The following is a 10,695-nucleotide window of genomic DNA, read 5'->3' as shown; positions in this document are numbered from 1 at the left end:
AGCACGCTGTCACTACTACAATAACAATATAAACGTTGAGAAAACATGGATTAAGAAAGCACCTGTTGGATATGTTTGCGCAAGCTTTGAGTTCACCAATGTCATGTTTACAGATCATTCAAATTACACTGTTATGATAGTTTGATTTAAAAGCATGTTTAGGGCTATAGATTCAATATATGTTGTTGTATATCTCAATATAGTTTCAATTAATCCCCCTTTTAAAAGTTTTTAACAAGATCTTTCACACATTGCTAATAAAAAGGCAACCAATGCATGGAAATTATTAAATTCTTGTACATTTAATTGAAGTAAAGTGAAAAATAATTAGCTTTCTGATTATGACGGAGGCATCAGATTCTACTCAAATGTTAAATTTTTCCATAGACTTTTTGTGAATTATATGACTTTTGAAATAGATTTGGGTTAGACTTTGTGTAATTTCGCATTTCAATTTTATCATCAGGATTAGATGAATATATTCCAACTTTATTTGTTAGGAAAAGCCTATTGTAGCCATAATGGGGAAAAAAGAAAGGGGGAAATTGGTGAATCTACACAAGTGCTTTTTTTTTCATCATGGCAACCATTGTTTTAGTTTGACTTTTGAAGTCAGGCAGCGTGTGCATCCTTAAATATAGGGTAAATTCTGCTGAGTTTTTCTTTATTTATTCTTAAATGATTTCTTTATTTTTTTAAAGACACAAGAGTGAAAACTCCAATAATCTTAATACAATTTTCTACAATCCCTAAATTTAAGGTAATTAACAATTAAGAGCTTGTCCGGGATAGAGAGTGTGGAACTAGCCTTTGTTGTAAGTCTCTAACCTCAAAATCGAGCTTATTATTATTATTATTATTTTTTTTTATCTCTGTCCACTTCTATTTCAAGAGCTTTAATTTAAAATACATGTGGGTTAGACTTTGTGTAACCTTGCATTTCAATTTCATCACCAGGATTAGATGAACATATCCCATTTTTATTTATTAGTAAAACCCTATTGTAGTCATAATGGAAATATTGAGAGGGGAAAATAGGTGAATCTACACACGTGCTTTTTTTTCATCATGGCAACCATTGTTTTTGTTTGACTTTTGAAGTCAGGCAGTACAGGCATCCGTTTTCTTTATTTATTTTTCTTTATTTTTGTTTTTTTTTCTTTATTCTTTAAATTATTTATTTATTTATTAAATACACCGTGTAAGCGGGGCTGCGCAGGTTGCTTTGAAACGATTAAACTCTAAGACCTTCAGGCAAGGTTTGCTCATCATACAATTTGGGTGAGCTTTTGCAGCTTTTAATCCAAACCAAATTGGCTGAAAAAAATCTGACTTTGACAACAGTCTCTTTAAGTAAATAAATTATTAATAATAATAATAATAATAATAATAATAATTAAAAAATAAAAATAATAAGCAACCAAATAAACATACAAATACAATTTAAACATACAAATATTATTTATTATTTATTATTATTAAATTATTTGGATCAAAATGGTGGAGACCTCTTTGTCTAACCTTGTTTGGATTATATATATATATATATATATATATATATATATATATATATATATATATATATATATATATATATATATATATATATATATATATATATATATATATATATATATACATACAGAATGGTCAAATTGGTCTGTTCACAGTCCACAGTTCCTGCCCTTGCAGCTTTGTAAATAAAATATGGTAAATCTCACTGCATGCGTTGAATACAATTAACCAGGATAAATGCAAATGCTATAATACATCTGTGGAAATGAAAATGAATTTGGTGACCCACTTTACCGTGTCTAATCAGGTGAAAGCATTCTCTGTCACACACACATTGGCAATGCTCAGAATGAAATATTAGCATTCTGCGTGCTGCAAGTTATGCGCAGAAAACTGCATAGTGTTACTTTAAAAAGTCATATTCTGTGCAGTTTGCTAAGTATTTGCCCATTTTGGCATTTAATTTAATTTAAACTTATGTTTTTATAAATTTCAAAGAAAGCATGTACAAAAAAGTACAAAGTATTTAGACCTCCTTAAATTTTTCACTCTTTGTTATATTGCAGCCATTTGCTAAAATCCTTTAAGTTAATTTTTTCCTCATTAATATACACACAGCGCTCCATATTGACAGAAAAACACAGAATTGTTGACATTTTTGCACGTATCACACGCTCCTAAATATTCAGACCCTTTGCTCAGTGTTTAATAGAAGCACCATTTGATCTAATACAGCCATGAGTCTTTTTGGGAAAGTTTTTCAAACCTGGATTTTGTGGGTTCTCTGCCATTCTTCCTTGCAGATTTTCAGTCAGGGTGGATGGTAAACGTTGGTGGACAGACACTTTTAGATCTCTCCAGTGATGCTCAATTGGGTTTAAATCAGGGCTCTGGCTGGGCCATTTTCGGGAAAGGTGCAACATGTTTTCCACACCTGGATTTGGGGATCCTCTGCCATTCCTTCTTGCAGATCTTCTCCAGTTCTGTCAGGTTGGATGGTAACCTTTGGTGGACAGTCATTTTTAGGTCTCTCTAGAGATGCTCAAAAGGGTTTAGGTCAGGGCTCTGGCTGGGCCATTCAAGAACAGTCAGTTGCTGTAAAGCCACTCCTTCATTATTTTAGCTGTGTGCTTAGGGTCATTGTCTTGTTGGAAGGTAAACCTTCGGCCCAGTCTGAGGTCTGAGCCTGAGCATTCTGGTGAAAGTTTTTATCCAGGATGTCCCTGTACTTGGCCGTATTCATTTTTTCTTTGATTGAATGTCAACAATTCTGTGTTTTTCTGTCAAAATGCAAAATGCTGTGTGAAAAACATTTTTAACTTATATGATTTTAGCAAATGGCTGCAATATAACAAAGAGAACAAATTAAAGGGGTCTGAATACTTTCCGTACCCACTGTATATAAACTAATATGTCATATTGCTAAATTGTATTATATAACGGATTCGAAAATGGTAAAATTGTAAAAAAGTATACAAATTAATAGTATATCTCTCTCTCTCGAATGACACTGAATCACATTTTAATCAGTATCTTTTGAAAGTTGTGGTAAAATATGATTCTGAATGTTTTCTTTTATATCAAAATATACATCAGATTTTTCAGTCTAATTACATAACAACTGAATAAATATCACGGTTCCCTTTTTACACATGGAACACTTACACTTGGAAAGTCAAGGTGTATGTATAAATGTGTATATATGTGTATATATGTGTGTATATATATATATATATATATATATATATATATATATATATATATATATATATATATATATATTGTGTTGGGTGTACAGTATTGCGTGGCTTGCTTTCGTGGAATACTGCACACTGTTAAACAGGTAGTCTATGAATATATAAAAAATGCATATTGTGCAGTATCGTGTAATGCAAAAATAGTATGCATACTGTTTGCATGCTATAGCTGACATTGCCATCCTCTTCCCTTCTCTGTTCTCTCTCTCTTTCTTTCTCTCTCTCTCTCTCTCTCTCTCTCTCTCTCTCTCTCTCTCTCTCTCTCTCTTTCTCTCTCTCTCTCTCTCACTCTCTCTCTCACTCTCTCTCTCTCTCTCTCTCTCTCTCTCTCCATCTGTTCAGCTGCAACTTACCGGATTCATTATTTAGATTGAATCACTGGTCAGGCAGTTCCCATGGCAGGCATTCAACTCAGCATGGTGCTACAATTGCCCATTGCTTCCTCTCCACGTGTTTGATGTGAGCGTGTCAATGAGTGTACTCATTTCATATATATATATATATATATATATATATATATATATATATATGACATGAGCCCAAAGTCAATACTCTGTCATCATTCACTTACCGTGAAACATGAATTGCTTTTATGCATGTGAGGCCTGAATATCCCTAGCCTCAAAAGGATGGCAAACTGCCTTAAAGGTGTGGTCACATTCACAGTATGTTATGCAAATTTTCACTTTGTCTTCAGTAGGAATACATAAATAATGTTTGGTCACAGTTTTAGCCACATCTAGTTATTTGAGTTATTTGAGTTCACATGTCCCCCTCAGGGCCCTATCATACACCCGGTGCAATGCGGCAAGTGTGTTTTTTGCTTGTTTCCGCCCAATGCAGTTGTCATTTTTTCGTCCGGCACCATGCTGTTTAAATAGCAAATGTATGTATCCTCTTTTGTGCACTTATAGGCTGGCCATGTGCTTAGATCATTAAAATGTGGCTCTCAGTGTCTGTGGTCGTTAAGCTCAGAGTATATACTTTTTATGTGAACTTGAATTTCATTGTGCAGTGCGGGTGGTGCAAATATCTTCGTTAGAACAGTATGCATGCCAATAGAGTAGTAGTGGATAAGTGCATTGACACAACAGTCATGGTGACCTGAATTTGATTCTTGGCTCAAGGCATTCTTAAAAAATATAGTATGAATGTTTTGGAAGTAATATGCCATCCATCCCTCCTTCCCTCCATTCCATCCATCCATCCATCCATCTATCTATTCATGCATCCACATGTACTTGACATAATATCTCCCTATGCACCAGACACTTTCTTGAAACAAATGTGCACTTCTGAGTGTGCTTCACACAGGTGAAAATCACCTGTAGGACACACACACACACTATAAATAAAATAACTCGGTCTTCATTCATTCATTTTCCTTTGGCTTAGTCTCTTATTTATCAGGGGTCGCTACAGCCAAATGAACCACCAACTATTCTGGCATATGTTTTAAGCAGCGGATGCCCTTCCAGCCACAACCCTAATTAGGAAATAACTTGGTCTTGTCTGAGCATTTATATACTTCTATTATCTAATGATTTGATGTGCTTTTTATACTTGCTTGTAAGTCACTTTGGATAAAAGCATCTGCTAAATGAGTAAATGTACTTGAATTAATTTGTTGTGTTAATTATGTAGTTGCTCTGCTAATACATTAATATAAACGAATTACACAATACTGTAGTCTTCAACAGCTATCTTAGTATTGGTATATTATATCACACAATAATTTACTGTAGCAAAATATATACATTATTACAGTATTTGTTACACTTTATCATTTACGATAGTTATTACCAAAATATGCTGTAACTACATTCATTAATTTTCTTTTCAGCTTAGTCCATTTATTAATCAGGGGTCACCACAGCAGAATGAACCACCAACTTCTCCAGCATATTTAGCATGCAGCGGATGCACTTCCAGCTGCAACCCATTCCTGGGAAACCCCCATATACACTTATTCACACACATGCATAAGGCCAATTTAGCTTACCCAATTCACCTGTACCGCATGTCTTTGGACTGTGGGGGAAACCGGAGCACCCGGAGGAAACCACACGAACACGGGGAGAACATCCACACAGAAATGCCAGCTGACACAGCCAAGGCTTGAACCAGCAACCTTCTTGCTGTGAGGCAACAGCGCTAACCTCTGCGCCACCGCACCGCCCTATGGGGTAACTTAAAAGAATTTTAAATTATAAAACTTATAGAGTATAATTGTTTTAATATTTAGAAAGATACTTGTTTTTCCTGAGGATGTTATTATTTATGTGGTGATTTGATTCACTGATCTGTATATTTTATTTGCACTATATTTATCTATGTATACTACCCCTTTTGTTAATTTTTATTATTTTTTTTGTGTGTGTTTTTTTGGATGTTGTGTAATTTATGTTTTGTTTTTGTCTTCTGGTGTTATTATTATGTGATTGTGATTAATTGTAGGGCAAAATAATATACAGTATTACAATATTTGTTACACTTTATCATTCACGATAGTTATTAATACAGAATGCTGTAACTTATTGAAAGCATTTTAAAATATAAATATATACATAATAATATAGTTTTGAAGGCTTCACCGTGGCGCAGTGGGTAGCATGATCACCTCACAGCAAGAAGATTGCTGGTTCGAGCCCCGGCTGGGTCAGTTGGCATTTCTCTGTGGAGTTTGTCTGTGTTGGCATGGGTTTCCCCACAGTCCAAAGACATGCGGTATAGGTGAATTGAATAAGCTAAATTGTATGGGTGTTTCCCAGTGTTGTGTTGCAGTTGGTAGGGCAGCCGCCGCATAAAACATGCTGGATAAGTTGGTGGTTCATTCCGCTGTGGCGACCCCAGATTAATAAAGGGACTAAGCTGAAAAGAAAATGAATGAATGAATTAGGAGTCACTAAAATGTCTTTTCTATACTGATTAGAGTTTGTGATGCATTTAATCTCTCACACAAACACTTGCCAACATTTTCATCTACTGTTTTTGCTGTCTTTAATAGTTCCTTATCCTTCATTTCTTTTCCGAAATAACTGCTAGATTAGTGTTGACACATTGTGGACAAACTAAGTAGTGCAAAAACATTATACACTATGGCCCATTCCTCAACCAACTCTTTGGCTTGTAATTCAATTGGCCAATTTCCACAGAAACATTAGTATTTAATCCAACAGCTATCCTCCTCGTCTATCATATTCCAGCGTTTCATCCCCTCAAACAGTCTGATGAATATGCATGAGTTTGCCGACGTCACCAGAGCGCTGAGCAGCGCGTGAAAAGCGGGATGTGAGGGAGGGATCATGCGGGAGCGCGAGAGAAGAACACTGCCATGCAAAGCGTCGCTTGACAGCATCTTTTATACTTGGCTTCGTTGCATAAGGATTGTGCATCTGCGCCGGCTATTGAAATCGCCTTTTATTTCGATGCGCGATGCGTCTTCGCTTTACCAGATAGACGGAGTCGCGTGAAAGGATGCTGCACACGGAGGATCGTTGCTGTTTGACATGCACTGACATTTAAAATGAGCCATGCATCATGAGTGCACAGCGTGATTAAACGCGTGCTTTTAATCCGTAGGCTGCTCTGACACATTCTGGATGTTTGTAATGGGGGTCAACGCAGGAGCCGGAGGCGGTGGGATTTGATCGCTGCCTCTACTGCGTGTTTTACTTGCATTTATACACTTGCATCATCATCATTATCATCATCATAGGCGCGCGTTGATCAGCTGTTCGGCTTGAGAAACTGCGGCGCGCGCGGCTCGTGTGTGGTGCTGAAAGAACAGCTCCCACCACAGCGGATCGTATGGATCAATATTAGGGGGGACTGACAGTGTCGCTCTCGGGCTTTAATGGCTGTGGCACGCAAGATCAAAACTCTGCTGACGGTCAACATTCTGGTGTTCGTCGGGATCATCCTGTTCTCGGTCTACTGCAGGATCCAGGACCGCTCGGAGGAGCTCGTGCAGATCGGGAGACTGTCGGACCAGAGGCTGCGAGGCAGGAATGCCAAAGTTACGAACTCCATGGACAGGCAGTCCATTCTCAAGAGACTCGAGCGACTGGAAGATGTGGTCTATAATCAGTTAAATGGTAAGTGGCTTTTAATCTTATTTGACTTTCAGATTCGCAAGCGCGTTATATGAGGCTGGATAGATCCGTTGGTGCGATTTAATTGATTTGCACTTCAGATTTTGCCGTGGAGTTCGCTGTCGATTGTCATCCCGATACTCCAAACGAGAGATTATGATGTGGTAATTAGTGTAGACATATTTAAATGATGCAATACATTATTCAAGAAGAGCAAGACGAGATTATTTGCACTTTATCCTCATTTGACTTTTCAAAATATGCGAGTCTAAGTTTCAGAATAGTAATAATGATTAAATTAATGCAATGATACTTTGTGTTATATGATTTTACAGTGTTTCTAAGTGTTACTGATGATAAACAGTAAAGTGCTATTAGGGGAAGAAGCGTGTGATAGTAAGGATGCAATCCCTTGGTGTAACAGTAATACAATCTATAAAATTAGTTTAGTTACTTAATTGCTATGCTGTGACAGCAATGCCAACAGTAAAGACCCCAAATAATTAATCATATACTTTAGTGACACTTTAATTTATTCAAATTAAAATGTTGAAATTTTCCATGCTTGTCTAAATCTGCAATAACAAACTGACCTTTTCGTATGAGGTAGAATAGTGTCTTCTGATATACACTTAGAAAAATAAAGGGTTACTAAAGGCAAAAGTGAGCTTTCATAGCGAGGATCAAAAGCCACTTTTAGTTCAAAGACCCTTTTAGCAAGCAGTTCTTAAAGTCTTATTTTTTTCATAGGCTCTTGTGATACTTTCGTTTGTTTGTTTTCTTTTTTCATCTTCATAGGGAAGAGGAATGGTTTGTAAAACAAATTGCATTTATTGTTTTATATACATGTAGTGTTATATAATATAATTTATATGCAGTGCTCAGCATATAAAATAACACCCCTCACAAATCTCTCTTTTAAATTCATATTTTTAATCGGAAGCTATACAATAGCATATTTGTGCATATACATTAGATTAGTCAGTACTGAAGCAAAATCTAGAGCTTATCTAACAAAATAACTTACAATAATGGTCCAAAAACTAGTACACCCAAATTTAGATGTTAACGAAAAATATTAAATACAAAATTTAAAAAAGAGGAAAAATCAAAAGAAGCAAAAAATGGAAAAATTGTTGAAATTTTGTAGGTTGTCATTTTGGACACCCATCAAAATAAGGTGTACTCAATTATGCTGAGCACTGTAGATAAGAGAGATGGCTTGTAAAATCATTTGCATTTATTGTTTTATTGTATACATTGTTATAATATAATATAATATAATATAATATAATATAATATAAATATAAGGTGGTGCAGTAGGTAGTGCTGTCGCCTCACAGCAAGAAGGTCGCTGGTTCCAGTCTTAGCTGCGCCAGTTGCCGTTTCTGTGTGGAGTTTGCATGTTCTCCCTGCGCTCGGTTGGGTTTCCTCCGGGTGCTCCGGTTTCCCCCACAGTTATAATACATGCAGTACAGGTGAATTGGAAAGGCTAAATTGTCCCTATGTGTGAGTGAGTGTGCATGGGTGTTTCACAGACATGGGTTGCGGCTGGAAGGGCATCTGCTATGTAAAACATGTGCTGGATAAGTTGGCGGTTCATTCCGCTGTGGCGACCCCAGATTAATATAGGGACTAAGCCAAAAAGAAAATTATATATATATATATATATATATATATATATATATATATATATATATATATATATATATGATATATATAATATAATATAATATAATATAATATAATATAATATAATATAATATAATATAATATAATATAATATAATATAATACATCAATTTACCAAATACAGGGTAAATATTTAAAATAATTCTATGCAAATAACAGTTTTAATCACTTTTAATTTGTTTTATTTATACTGTTTATTTAAATGTTCATTTTTTAAACAGTGAATCTAAATAAAAAAACAACTTTATCATGATAAGGAAAAATGCTGCATGCTCACATAAAATCTACTGATTTCCACATAATTGTATGCTCTGTCACTTGTAAAATTCAGCATATTTTATTTCCCTCCAAGTGCATGTATTTTGACTAATTTGAGTATACTTTTAGAACAATTTACACTTTCCATATAATTCCACATTTCTCCCTCCAATATCATTGCAAAAATACAATGATAAACGTGATTAAAAACGACAAATACATAGACAACGATAAATAAAAAGCTTGCTTTGATTTAACTCATATCTGTTCTTGCCACAACCATGCTGGTGCATTCTCTTTAGCTATTCCTTAGGAAACCTGCACCCATTTCCTATATATCATTTTCTCCGAACGTATGAAGGTCATAGTTCAGGTGCTGCGCTGTCCTTTCCTTCAAACATCTGATAAAAGACATTTCTCTCCCTGTTTGCTTTCCTTCGTGCATCTGTTTGATCTGATTGTTATTCCATAAGACCAGCAGCATTTGTGTATGAAGGGGGTCACTCTGTCAGTTTGAATTATCCTTCTTGCATTTGGAGGAAAGCCAAGAGGCGCTGCTTCACAAAAAAAGCCCTCTAATGTGCCCTACTGATTGAGAGGGCTTTCATTCTGCACAAGTGCCACCACATATTTCCCCCCGAGGCTTTTCCATTCTGTACAATTCACCAGTCTGTCACAAATCTCCTTGATGTTCGGGCCGTTATACATTTTATTTCGACACATATTTATCTGATGCGCATAAAACTTGTGCGATGGTGCGAGGCCCCTGCTGATTGTACATGATATTGAGTCTGGAATTGGTTTTCCCCTGAGCTTTTCTGCATTTCTGTTGCCGTTTTTCCCTCCAATGGTGATTTGAAGTATTTTTTCCATTTTTCAGGTGTTTATTGTCTTGACAATGAGACTCAGAGGATTATGCCAAGGTCTAAATAGGACACTATGAATTTTACAAAAAATCAGTGCTTGTTTGGTTGTTGATGATGTGCAAGTTCCTTGAAAATCTTCTGTTTGTAAAACACCACGTTTTTTACTGTAAATTATCTGTTGTTGAGTGTAAATTTTAGACGTTTGGTGTATTATTCGTGGTGTCCAAGCAGTTTGGCTTGCTTAGTAATTAATTAATTGCATTTATTTTCCCAATAAATCATGAAATTCCAAGTAAATATGTGATATTTGATCCTGGAATTGGTTTTCTCATGAGCTTTTCACATTTCTGCTGCCATTTTCACTTCCAATGGTGATTTGAAATAATTTGTCCATTTTTCATTTGTTAATTGTCTTGATAATGAGGATTATACCATGGTCTAAATAGGACACTGTGAATTTTAAGAGCAGTAATTGTTTGGTTGTTTATAAAATGCATGTTCCTTGAAAATCTTC

General features: G+C 35.5%; 1 protein-coding gene across 1 annotated transcript in view; it reads left to right on the top strand.

Moving 5' to 3' along the window:
- Positions 1–6,563: 6,563 nt before the first annotated feature.
- galnt9 (polypeptide N-acetylgalactosaminyltransferase 9) overlaps positions 6,564–10,695 on the top strand; it is a 186,438-nt gene continuing 182,306 nt past the window's right edge. Inside the window, exon 1 of the mRNA XM_056457466.1 lies at positions 6,564–7,369. Coding sequence (XP_056313441.1) covers positions 7,129–7,369 — 241 coding nt within the window. The 5' untranslated portion in view covers positions 6,564–7,128. The remainder of the gene's footprint in view (positions 7,370–10,695) is intronic.

This window comes from Danio aesculapii, chromosome 5, assembly GCF_903798145.1.
Source record: "Danio aesculapii chromosome 5, fDanAes4.1, whole genome shotgun sequence".
NCBI classification, from domain to species: domain Eukaryota; kingdom Metazoa; phylum Chordata; class Actinopteri; order Cypriniformes; family Danionidae; genus Danio; species Danio aesculapii.
This window is presented reverse-complemented; position numbering and strand designations above follow the sequence as displayed.